The 13368-nt window shown below is 48.9% G+C and overlaps 1 protein-coding gene across 2 annotated transcripts in view; it reads left to right on the top strand.

Moving 5' to 3' along the window:
• CEP112 (centrosomal protein 112) overlaps window positions 1–13368 on the top strand; it is a 441731-nt gene that overhangs the window by 119784 nt on the left and 308579 nt on the right. For both annotated transcript variants that reach the window (XM_077460662.1, XM_077460663.1), the window contains exons 13-16: window positions 1332–1486; window positions 2566–2695; window positions 7955–8047; window positions 10835–10894. In XM_077460662.1, the coding sequence (XP_077316788.1) occupies window positions 1332–1486; window positions 2566–2695; window positions 7955–8047; window positions 10835–10894 (438 nt within the window). The remainder of the gene's footprint in view (window positions 1–1331; window positions 1487–2565; window positions 2696–7954; window positions 8048–10834; window positions 10895–13368) is intronic.

Consider the following 13368-nt stretch of genomic DNA (forward strand, 5'->3'; position numbering starts at 1 on the left):
ATAGCACACCCCTAAACTCTGCACTCTACATAGCGCACCCGAAACGCTGCATGTGGCGCACCCCTGAACTCTGCACTCTGTGCGTAGCGCCTCCCTGAACTCTGTACGTAACAGCCCCTGAACTCTACACGCTGTACATAGCGCACCCCTGAACTCTGCATGTGGCGTATTCCTGAACTCTGCACTCTGTGCATAGCGCACTCTTCAACTCTGCACTCTGTACGTAGCTCAACCCTGAACTCTGTACGTAGCAGCCCCTGAACTCTACACGCTGTACATAGCACACCCCTAAACTCTGCACTCTACATAGCGCACCCCTAAACTCTGCATGTGGCGCACCCCTGAACTCTGCACTTTGTGCGTAGCGCACCCCTGAACTCTGTACGCAACAGCCCCTGAACTCTACACGCTGTACATAGCGAACCCCTGAACTCTGCATGTGGCGTATTCCTGAACTCTGCACTCTGTGTGTAGCGCACTCTTGAACTCTGCACTCTGGATGTAGCGCATCCCTGAACTCTACACTCTGTACATCGTGCAACCATGAACTTCTCACTCTATACGTAGCCCACCCCTGAACTTTGCACTCTATACGTAGCCCACCCCTGAACTTTGCACTCTGTGCATAGCGCACCCCTGAACTCTGCATGTGGCGAAACCCCTCAACTCTGCACTATGTACATAGCACTCCCTTGAACTCTGCACGTAGTACATCCCTGAACTCTGCATGGTGTACGTAGTGCACCCCTAAACTCTGCATTCTATACATAGCGCACCCCTATACTCTGCATGTTGCACACCCTTGAACTCTGCATTCTGTACACAGCGCACCTCTGAGCTCTGCATTGTGTAGGTAGTGCACCCCTGAACTCTGCACTTTGTAGGTAGCTCACCCCTGAACTCTGCACTCTGTACATAGCGCACCCCTAATCTCTGCATTCTGAACGTAGCTCAACCTTGAACCCTGCATGTGGCGCACCCCTGATCTCTGCACTCCTACCCAGTGCACCCCTAAACTCTGTATGTAGTGCACCCCTGAACTCTGCTTGTAACATTCCCTAAACTCTGCACTCTGAACATAGCACCCCTCAACTCTGCACTCTGTACCTAACGTATCCCTGAACTCTGCACACTGTACATAGCGCACCCCTGAACTCTGCATGTAGTGCACCCCTGAACTCTGCATGTAGTGCACCCATGAACTCTGCATGTAGTGCATACCCGAACTCTGCTCTATATACGTAGCGTACCCCTGTAACCTGCACTCTGTATGTAGCACACCCCCGATAAGGTAAAGAATGCATGATGTATAACGGTCGCCTCTTTTCCAGGCACAGACGGTGAAGGAACTGGAGGTCCGAGTTCAGCAGCTGACAGTGGAGGCGGAGAATAACGCTATACATCGGCAGAGGCTGTCACAGGAGAAGACCGAGCTGGAGGCTACATATCAGACTGCCAATGGAGAACTACTGCAGCTACAGGCCAGGTGGGTGAGGGGTTCAAATAGGTAGACATGAGAACACAAAATGTGCCCCCTCCCCCGCCACCGCTCTATAATACATGCGGATCTGGAATACACAGTTCAAATGTTGGGAATTGGTTTACAGAAATGGTGTCCTTGGACTGAATAGAATATAGAGAAGGAGAAGATGAGAGATAAGGGGCATGGAGAGACTCAGCCTAGGACGATCGATGAAATAGACTCCATGTATACTGCATGGGGAAGAAATTATTAGAGGGAATGTCATCATCGACTGATCAATGATCAAAACAGAGAATTCAGCTGCAGAAGGGGCTCTTTTCTGTAAGAGCTGTAAAAATGTGACATAGTTTTCTACAGGCACTGATTTACCAGTTAAATTAGATTGTTTATAACAAAGGGATTTTCCTGAATACAGTAGAAGAGTTACAGAGCATCCGGAAAGTTATTCACAGCGCTTCCGTTTTTACATATTTTGTTATGTTACGGCCTTATTCCAAAATGGATTCAATTTATTATTTTCCTCAAAATTTGTCTAACAATCTCCCATAATGACAACATAAGTTTGTTGGAAATCTTTGCAAATTTATAAAAAATTTAAAAAACAGGAAAAAATCCCATGTACAGAAGTATCACAGGCTCCTCCCACGTACACAAGTATCACAGGCTCCTCCCATGTACACAAGTATCACAGGCTCCTCCCATGTACACAAGTATCACAGGCTCCTCCCATGTACACAAGTATCACAGGCTCCTCCCACGTACACAAGTATCACAGGCTCCTCCCACGTACACAAGTATCACAGGCTCCTCCCACATACACAAGTATCACAGGCTCCTCCCATGTACACAAGTATCACAGGCTCCTCCCATGTACACAAGTATCACAGGCTCCTCCCATGTACACAAGTATCACAGGCTCCTCCCATGTACATAAGTTTTACAGGCTCCTCCCATGTACATAAGTTTTACAGGCTCCTCCCATGTACAGAAGTATCACAGACTGGGAAGAGTATACCTTATACCTGTGTGTATATACTGTGTATATATTTGTATAGTGATGACGGTGATGACTCCTCCTCCAGGTTCTCTTTCCTACAAAAGGATAAAGATAATCTCATCCTGGACCATGAAAAGCGAATTCAGCAACTACAGAACAAATACGACTCCGACATCAACTACATCACCCAGCAGAACGCCCTGTCCGCTGCCAAGGTGTGTGCTAGACTGTCAGCTGACTCTGTCTCCTCCCCCTCATTTGCATACATCTTGCTGTCTTAAACTCCAGTCATTTGCACATGTCTTTCTTATTCTGTCTCCTCCCCCTCATTTACATATTGCTGCATACTCCTCCACCTTTACATACATTTTTCTGAATCTGTCCCCTCCTCTCATTGGCATCCCCTGTGCTCACTCTGTATTCCACCCCCTCATTTATATTTTTCTGCTCCTCATTTACATGCATATTTCTGAATCTGTCTCCGCCCCCTCATTTGGATACCTCTTCCCCGCTCTGTCTCCTCCCCCTCATTTACATCATGCTCACTCTGTCTCCTCCCCCTTTTTCTTTTTTTTTTTACATACCTCTTGCTCACTCTGTCTCCTCCCCCTCATTTACATCATGCTCACTCTGTCTCCTCCCCCTTTTTCTTTTTATTTTTACATACCTCTTGCTCGCTCTGTCTCCTCCCCCTCATTTACATACCTCTTTCTGTGTACTCCTCCTCCTTTACAATACTTAGTGCAGAATCTTTCTTCGCTTAATTTACATATCTCTTGCTGACTCCTCCCCTCATTTTTCAGTACTGGGATGATTGTGATAGTTGAAGTGATTCTATAGGCTGACAGTTTTTTTTACTTTAATGCAGAGAATTCATACAGTTACCCAGGGCTTTTTTTCAGCTGGAACCTGGTGGAACTCGGTTCCACCACCTTTGGCTCAGGCCCTCTGCTCACCACTATCACTAGTAAACACAGAAGTATGGCTTCTGTGTTTACAAGTGACCACTTATCTCCCAATGGCTCCCACAGATCTGATCTGATCTCCTAAGCTTATCTCCCAATGGCTCCCACAGATCTGATCTCCTAAGCTTGTCTCCAAATGGCTCCCATAGATCTGATCTCCTAAGCTTGTCCCCCGAGGGCTCCCATAGATCTGATCTCCTAAGCTTGTCCCCCGATGGCTCCCACAGATCTGATCTCCTAAGCTTGTCCCCCAATGGCTCCCATAGATCTGATCTCCTAAGCTTGTCTCCAAATGGCTCCCATAGATCTGATCTCCTAAGCTTGTCCCCCGAGGGCTCCCATAGATCTGATCTCCTAAGCTTGTCCCTGAGTGGCTCCCATAGATCTGATCTCCTAAGCTTGTCCCCCAATGGCTCCCATAGATCTGATCTCCTAAGCTTATCTCCCAATGGCTCCCACAGATCTGATCTCCTAAGCTTGTCTCCAAATGGCTCCCATAGATCTGATCTCCTAAGCTTGTCTCCCAATGGCTCCCATAGATCTGATCTCCTAAGCTTGTCTCCCAATGGCTCCCATAGATCTGATCTCCTAAGCTTGTCTCCCAATGGCTCCCATAGATCTGATCTCCTAAGCTTGTCTCCCGATGGCTCCCATAGATCTGATCTCCTAAGCTTGTCTCCCAATGGCTCCCATAGATCTGATCTCCTAAGCTTATCTCCCAATGGCTCCCATAGATCTGATCTCCTAAGCTTGTCTCCCAATGGCTCCCATAGATCTGATCTCCTAAGCTTGTCTCCCAATGGCTCCCACAGATCTGATCTCTTAAGCTTGTCTCCCAATGGCTCCCAAAGATCTGATCTCCTAAGCTTGTCTCCCAATGGCTCCCACAGATCTGATCTCCTAAGCTTGTCTCCCAATGGCTCCCATAGATCTGATCTCCTAAGCTTGTCTCCCAATGGCTCCCATAGATCTGATCTCCTAAGCTTGTCTCCCAATGGCTCCCACAGATCTGATCTCCTAAGCTTGTCTCCCGATGGCTCCCATAGATCTGATCTCCTAAGCTTGTCTCCCAATGGCTCCCACAGATCTGATCTCTTAAGCTTGTCTCCCAATGGCTCCCAAAGATCTGATCTCCTAAGCTTGTCTCCCAATGGCTCCCACAGATCTGATCTCTTAAGCTTGTCTCCCGAGGGCTCCCATAGATCTGATCTCCTAAGCTTGTCTCCCAATGGCTCCCATAGATCTGATCTCCTAAGCTTGTCTCCCGAGGGCTCCCATAGATCTGATCTCCTAAGCTTGTCTCCCAATGGCTCCCACAGATCTGATCTCCTAAGCTTGTCTCCCAATGGCTCCCATAGATCTGATCTCCTAAGCTTGTCTCCCAATGGCTCCCACAGATCTGATCTCTTAAGCTTGTCTCCCAATGGCTCCCACAGATCTGATCTCTTAAGCTTGTCTCCCAATGGCTCCCACAGATCTGATCTCTTAAGCTTGTCTCCCAATGGCTCCCAAAGATCTGATCTCCTAAGCTTGTCTCCCAATGGCTCCCACAGATCTGATCTCTTAAGCTTGTCTCCCAATGGCTCCCACAGATCTGATCTCTTAAGCTTGTCTCCCAATGGCTCCCAAAGATCTGATCTCCTAAGCTTGTCTCCCAATGGCTCCCACAGATCTGATCTCTTAAGCTTGTCTCCCAATGGCTCCCACAGATCTGATCTCTTAAGCTTGTCTCCCAATGGCTCCCATAGATCTGATCTCCTAAGCTTGTCTCCCAATGGCTCCCATAGATCTGATCTCTTAAGCTTGTCTCCCAATGGCTCCCAAAGATCTGATCTCCTAAGCTTGTCTCCCAATGGCTCCCACAGATCTGATCTCTTAAGCTTGTCTCCCAATGGCTCCCACAGATCTGATCTCTTAAGCTTGTCTCCCAATGGCTCCCAAAGATCTGATCTCCTAAGCTTGTCTCCCAATGGCTCCCACAGATCTGATCTCTTAAGCTTGTCTCCCAATGGCTCCCACAGATCTGATCTCTTAAGCTTGTCTCCCAATGGCTCCCATAGATCTGATCTCCTAAGCTTGTCTCCCGATGGCTCCCATAGATCTGATCTCTTAAGCTTGTCTCCCAATGGCTCCCAAAGATCTGATCTCCTAAGCTTGTCTCCCAATGGCTCCCACAGATCTGATCTCTTAAGCTTGTCTCCCAATGGCTCCCAAAGATCTGATCTCCTAAGCTTGTCTCCCAATGGCTCCCATAGATCTGATCTCCTAAGCTTGTCTCCCAATGGCTTCCACAGATCTGATCTCCTGAGTGGGTCCCTCTGAGTGCAGGATGGGGATAAGGGAGATGCAGGTGCCCGGGGTGAAGTGTGGATGCCGACACCCCCACTGCATGGTCTCCTTGCAAGGGAGAGAGGCAAAGTCACCTACAGTGGGCGAGGAGAGCTGACTAGGTGCTTCAGTTTAACACAGCAATCAAAGTAAGACACGTAAGAGATGGTGGAGCTTTTAAGGAGGGGGAGAGAAGATGGGTGCGGTGGAGGGGAAGGGTTGTATGCAGAGGACAGACCTAAAGAGGGGTAAAAGGGTAATGTGGAAGGGGGGTGCAGAGGTTAGCAGCTGGGGAAAAAGACTGAACTCTGCACTATATACGTAGTGCACCCCGGAACTCTGCACTATATACGTAGTGCACCCCTGAACTCTGCACTATATACGTAGTGCACCCCTGAACTCTGCACTATGTACGTAGTGCACCCCTGAACTCTGCACTATATACGTAGTGCACCCCTGAACTCTGCACTATATACGTAGTGCACCCCTGAACTCTGCACTATATACGTAGTGCTCCCCGGAACTCTGCACTATATACGTAGTGCACCCCTGAACTCTGCACTATATACGTAGTGCACCCCGGAACTCTGCACTATATACGTAGTGCACCCCTGAACTCTGCACTATATACGTAGTGCACCCCTGAACTCTGCACTATATACGTAGTGCACCCCTGAACTCTGCACTATATACGTAGTGCACCCCTGAACTCTGCACTATGTACGTAGTGCACCCCTGAACTCTGCACTATATACGTAGCGCACCCCTGAACTCTGCACTATATACGTAGTGCACCCCTGAACTCTGCACTATATACGTAGTGCACCCCTGAACTCTGCACTATATACGTAGTGCACCCCTGAACTCTGCACTATATACGTAGTGCACCCCTGAACTCTGCACTATATACATAGTGCTCCCCGGAACTCTGCACTATATACGTAGTGCACCCCTGAACTCTGCACTATATACGTAGTGCACCCCTGAACTCTGCACTATATACGTAGTGCACCCCTGAACTCTGCACTATATACGTAGTGCTCCCCGGAACTCTGCACTATATACGTAGTGCACCCCTGAACTCTGCACTATGTACGTAGTGCACCCCTGAACTCTGCACTATATACGTAGTGCACCCCTGAACTCTGCACTCTGTATGTAGCGCACCCCTGAACTCTATACATAGCACACCCCTTTAATCTTCACTATGTATGTAGCACACCCCTGAACTCCTCACTATGTATGTAGCGCACTCCTGAAATCTGCACTAACACTCCCCCCCAAAAAAAACTCTACACTTTGTACGTATGGCATTTCTGGTATTTAGTTCCCCTTTAAGACCCTCCCGCTGTTAGTGAAATATGTCTACATTCACTATTTGATGTGGTTTGGAGGGGGTATGTGGGGTTTTGAGGGGTCGTGCTAAAGTTCCTGCACCTATTATCTGAGAAAAAAAGCCCTGCAGTTACTACCCCCCCCATACCTACCTGAGCCCGATCTCAATCCAGTGCACAAGAGCCAAGGCCCTGCTCTTTCTCCCTCCTCATAGGCTCAGAAACAGCGGTGGGAGCCATTGGAAGGGGGCGGGGCTGAGCCACAATTAGTGTTTCTATGGACACACAAGTGATTGCTAGGGGGGCACTCGATTTGGGAGGGGGTGGGGTGCAGGAGTGCCGGTGGATTGGGGCTACTATGTGCAGAACCATTGCCCAGAGCAGGTAAGTATAACATGTTTATTATAATTTTTTTGAAATTAAGTCTTTACTACCATGGGCGGCACGGTGGTGTAGTGGTTAGCACTGTCACCTAGCAGTAAGAAGGGTCACTGGTTCAAATCCCAACCAGGACACTACCTGCCTGGAGTTTGCATGTTCTCCCTGTGCCTGCGTGGGTTTCCTCCGGGTACTCCGGTTTCCTCCCACAATCCAAAGACATGCAGGTAGGTTAATTGGCTTCTGTCCAAAATTGGCCCTAGTATATGAATGGGGACCTTGGAATGTGGGCTCCTTGAGGGTAGGGACCGATGTGAGTGTGCAATGTACAGGGATAGGGACAATTGTAGACATTCACTCAGGTTGAACTGGATGGACTGGTGTCTTTATTCAACCTTACTAAATATGAAACTTTGAGGTGTGTGGTGTGACCCCTCCGGTGATCCTTTTCTCCGGTGTTTGTCGGCAGGCCTCGGCTCTCATAGAGGAATTGGAGCAGAGTGTGTCCCGGACTAAACAACAAGGACATGAGAGGGAGCATCACATACAGAAGGAGATGAGGGTAAGTCGGAACCCCTCACCCACCCGGGGGGGGGGGGGGGCAGCCATGTAAAGCCTTTGATGTACTGCAATGTGTATTTTACCCTGAAATAGTCATTATCCTTTGGCAGCCCATTCAGTGTGGACGCACACAGGAGCAGTCACAATATTTCTAAGATCGCTGCTGAGAAAAGGAGAATTACGGCTGTTATGGTAAAGCCGAACTCCGGCCCGAGAAGTCTCTTATGTAGCCAACGAGGCTTCAAGTGGACTCCGCTAATCTGGGTTTATATACCCCCCCAGCTGTATATACGTCATACCCCTAGCTGTATATACTTTCCTCTTGGCAGTATATACATCCCCCAGTAGTATATACTTCTCCCCCCCAGTAGTATATACTTCTCCCCCAGTAGTATAAACTTCTCCCCCCAGTAGTATAAACTTCTCCCCCCAGTAGTATAAACTTCTCCCCCCAGTAGTATAAACTTCTCCCCCAGTAGTACATACTTCTCCCCCCAGTAGTATATACTTCTCCCCCCAGTAGTACATACTTCTCCCCCCAGTAGTATAAACTTCTCCCCCCAGTAGTATATACTTCTCCCCCCAGTAGTATATACTTCTCCCCCCAGTAGTACATACTTCTCCCCCCAGTAGTATAAACTTCTCCCCCCAGTAGTATATACTTCTCCCCCCAGTAGTATATACTTCTCCCCCCAGTAGTATAAACTTCTCCCCCCAGTAGTATATACTTCTCCCCCCAGTAGTATAAACTTCTCCCCCCAGTAGTATATACTTCTCCCCCAGTAGTATATACTTCTCCCCCCAGTAGTATATACTTCTCCCCCCAGTAGTATATACTTCTCCCCCCAGTAGTATAAACTTCTCCCCCCAGTAGTATATACTTCTCCCCCCAGTAGTATATACTTCTCCCCCCAGTAGTATATACTTCTCCCCCAGTAGTATAAACTTCTCCCCCCAGTAGTATGAACTTCTCCCCCCAGTAGTATAAACTTCTCCCCCCAGTAGTACAAACTTCTCCCCCCAGTAGTACAAACTTCTCCCCCCAGTAGTATAAACTTCTCCCCCCAGTAGTATATACTTCTCCCCCCAGTAGTATATACTTCTCCCCCCAGTAGTACAAACTTCTCCCCCCAGTAGTATATACTTCTCCCCCCAGTAGTACAAACTTCTCCCCCCAGTAGTACAAACTTCTCCCCCCAGTAGTATATACTTCTCCCCCCAGTAGTATAAACTTCTCCCCCCAGTAGTATAAACTTCTCCCCCCAGTAGTATAAACTTCTCCCCCCAGTAGTATAAACTTCTCTCTCCAGTAGTATATACTTCTCCCCCCATTAGTATATACTTTCCCCCCCAGTACTATATACTTCTACCCCCCCCCCCCCCCCAGCAGTATATACTTCTCCTCTAGCAGTTTATACTTCTCCCTCCAGCAGTATGTACATCCCCAGGCAGTATATACATCCCACAGCACTATATACTTAGCCTCCCAGCCATATATATACTTCTCCTCCAGCAGTATATACATCCCACAGCCGTATATACTTCTCCCCTCAGTACTATATACTTCTCCCCCAGCAGTATGTACATCCCCCAGCAGTATATATTTCCCCTCCCAGCAGTCTATACATCCCACAACACTATATACTTATCCTCCCGGCAGTATATACTTCTCCTCCCAGCAGTATATACATCACACAGCACTATATACTTCTCCTCCAGCAGTATATACATCCCACAGCCGTATATACTTCTCCCCTCAGTACTATATACTTCTCCCCCAGCAGTATGTACATCCCCCAGCAGTATATATTTCCCCTCACAGCAGTATATACATCCCACAACACTACATCACACAGCACTATATACTTCTCCTCCCAGCAGTATATACTTCTCCAGCACTATATTCTTCTCCTCCGGCAGTATATACATCCCACAGCAGTATATACTTCTCCTAGCACTATATACTTCTCCCAGCACTATATACTTCTCCCAGTAGTATATACTTCTCCAGCACTATATACTTCTCCTCCCAGCAGTATATACATCACACAGCACTATATACTTCTCCTTCCAGCAGTATATACATCACACAGCACCTTATTCTTCTCCTCCCAGCAGTATATACTTCTCCAGCACTATATTCTTCTCCTCCGGCAGTATATACATCCTACAGCAGTGTATACTTCTCCCAGCACTATATACTTCTCCCAGCAGTATATACTTTTTCTTCAGCAGTATATACAACCCACAGACATGTATAATTTTCCCAGCATTCTATACATCTCACTCAGCAGTATATACACTTCTCCTGCAGTATATACTTCTTCCCCTGCAATGAAATGTAAAGCAGAGATCCAGTGATAAAGGCAGAGCTGGTGATGTAGCCGGTGTGGAGGTGGAGGCAGAGCTCTGATGATTGGGGTCTGATGACTTCTCCTTTGATGTGTGCGGAGATGTGGAGTATGTTTGGCCTGTTGGTGGTCACTATGGGCTGGTTTGGGGCACTTTACTATTATTATTCTTATTATACAGGATTTATAGAACGCCAACAGTTTGCTCAGCGCTTTACAAAAGGAAGGCAGACATTACAGTTACAATACAATTTGGTACAGGAGGAATCAGAGGGCCCTGAGAGCTTACAATCTAACACAGCGGTTACTTTATTTTGGCAGTGCATCGTATAGCCTTGTGTCTGCAGATCACCTACCACCGAGGCTGGGTGCAGGCTGAGCTCTCTCACACTATATATGAGTATGTCATCTCTGACTGATCGCTGTGTTTATTTCAGGAACAGGAGAGCCGATTCCAGAAAGAGAAGATGCAGCTGGAAGATCAGTGGGAGAGAAAGGTACATTACATTGTATGGATCTGTATAAGGACTGTGATACCTGTGCTGACCAGAGGAGGGCATCACATGTCACCCGCTGTGCTCAGTCTATGAGGTCACCCTGGGGGGTCATTTAATGAAGGTCTTTTAAAGGGACAAGACTTCCCTACCTTGCAGTGATCAGTGACCTCACCACACATGCCGCCCCAACCACCCCCCCCCCCCCCCCACTCCGGGATGTGCTACAAGGTGACCGCTCCATACATTCTGCCCCCTCTCTGATCTGTACTACAAGGTGACCGCTCCATACATGATTCCCCCTCTCTGATCTGTACTACAAGGTGACCGCTCCATACATTCTGCCCCCTCTCTGATCTGTACTACAAGGTCACCGCTTCATACATTCTGCCCCCTCTCTGATCTGTACTACAAGGTGACCGCTCCATACATGATTCCCCCTCTCTGATCTGTACTACAAGGTGACCGCTCCATACATTCTGCCCCCTCTCTGATCTGTACTACAAGGTGACCGCTCCATACATTCTGCCCCCTCTCTGATCTGTACTACAAGGTGACCGCTTCATACATTCTGCCCCCTCTCTGATCTGTACTACAAGGTGACCGCTCCATACATTCTGCCCCCTCTCTGATCTGTACTACAAGGTGACCGCTCCATACATGATTCCCCCTCTCTGATCTGTACTACAAGGTGACCGCTTCATACATTCTGCCCCCTCTCTGATCTGTACTACAAGGTGACCGCTCCATACATTCTGCCCCCTCTCTGATCTGTACTACAAGGTGACCGCTTCATACATTCTGCCCCCTCTCTGATCTGTGCTACAAGGTGACCGCTCCATACATTCTGCCCCCTCTCTGATCTGTACTACAAGGTGATCGCTCCATACATGCTGCCCCTCTCCGGGCTGTACTACAAGGTGACCGCTCCATACATTCTGCCCCCTCTCTGATCTGTACTACAAGGTGACCGCTCCATACATTCTGCCCCCTCTCTGATCTGTACTACAAGGTGACCGCTCCATACATTCTGCCCCCTCTCTGATCTGTACTACAAGGTGACCGCTTCATACATTCTGCCCCCTCTCTGATCTGTGCTACAAGGTGACCGCTCCATACATTCTGCCCCCTCTCTGATCTGTACTACAAGGTGACCGCTCCATACATGCTGCCCCTCTCCGGGCTGTACTACAAGGTGACCGCTCCATACATGCCGCCCCCTCTCTGATCTGTGCTACAAGGTGACCGCTCCATACATTCTGCCCCCTCTCTGATCTGTACTACAAGGTGACCGCTCCATACATTCTGCCCCCTCTCTGATCTGTGCTACAAGGTGACCGCTCCATACATTCTGCCCCTCTCCGGGCTGTACTACAAGGTGACCGCTCCATACATTCTGCCCCCTCTCTGATCTGTGCTACAAGGTGACCGCTCCATACATTCTGCCCCCTCTCTGATCTGTGCTACAAGGTGACCGCTCCATACATGCTGCCCCTCTCCGGGCTGTACTACAAGGTGACCGCTCCATACATTCTGCCCCCTCTCTGATCTGTGCTACAAGGTGACCGCTCCATACATTCTGCCCCCTCTCTGATCTGTACTACAAGGTGACCGCTCCATACATTCTGCCCCCTCTCTGAGCTGTACTACAAGGTGACCGCTCCATACATTCTGCCCCCTCTCTGATCTGTACTACAAGGTGACCGCTCCATACATTCTGCCCCCTCTCTGATCTGTGCTACAAGGTGACCGCTCCATACATTCTGCCCCCTCTCTGATCTGTGCTACAAGGTGACCGCTCCATACATTCTGCCCCCTCTCTGATCTGTACTACAAGGTGACCGCTCCATACATTCTGCCCCCTCTCTGAGCTGTACTACAAGGTGACCGCTCCATACATTCTGCCCCCTCTCTGATCTGTACTACAAGGTGACCGCTCCATACATGCAGCCCCCTCTCTGATCTGTGCTACAAGGTGACCGCTCCATACATTCTGCCCCCTCTCTGATCTGTACTACAAGGTGACCGCTCCATACATTCTGCCCCCTCTCTGATCTGTGCTACAAGGTGACCGCTCCATACATGCCGCCCCCTCTCTGATCTGTACTACAAGGTGACCGCTCCATACATGCTGCCCCCTCTCTGATCTGTACTACAAGGTGACCGCTCCATACATGCCGCCCCCTCTCTGATCTGTACTACAAGGTGACCGCTCCATACATGCTGCCCCCTCTCTGATCTGTGCTACAAGGTGACCGCTCCATACATGCTGCCCCTCTCCGGGCTGTACTACAAGGTGACCGCTCCATACATTCTGCCCCCTCTCTGATCTGTGCTACAAGGTGACCGCTCCATACATGCTGCCCCTCTCCGGGCTGTACTACAAGGTGACCGCTCCATACATTCTGCCCCCTCTCTGATCTGTACTACAAGGTGACCGCTCCATACATGCCGCCCCCTCTCTGATCTGTACTACA

Source organism: Lithobates pipiens, unplaced genomic scaffold (genome assembly GCF_037356315.1).
Source record: "Lithobates pipiens isolate NorthernLeopardFrog02 unplaced genomic scaffold, aLitPip1_a1.2 Scaffold_28, whole genome shotgun sequence".
Taxonomy (NCBI): Eukaryota; Metazoa; Chordata; class Amphibia; order Anura; family Ranidae; genus Lithobates; species Lithobates pipiens.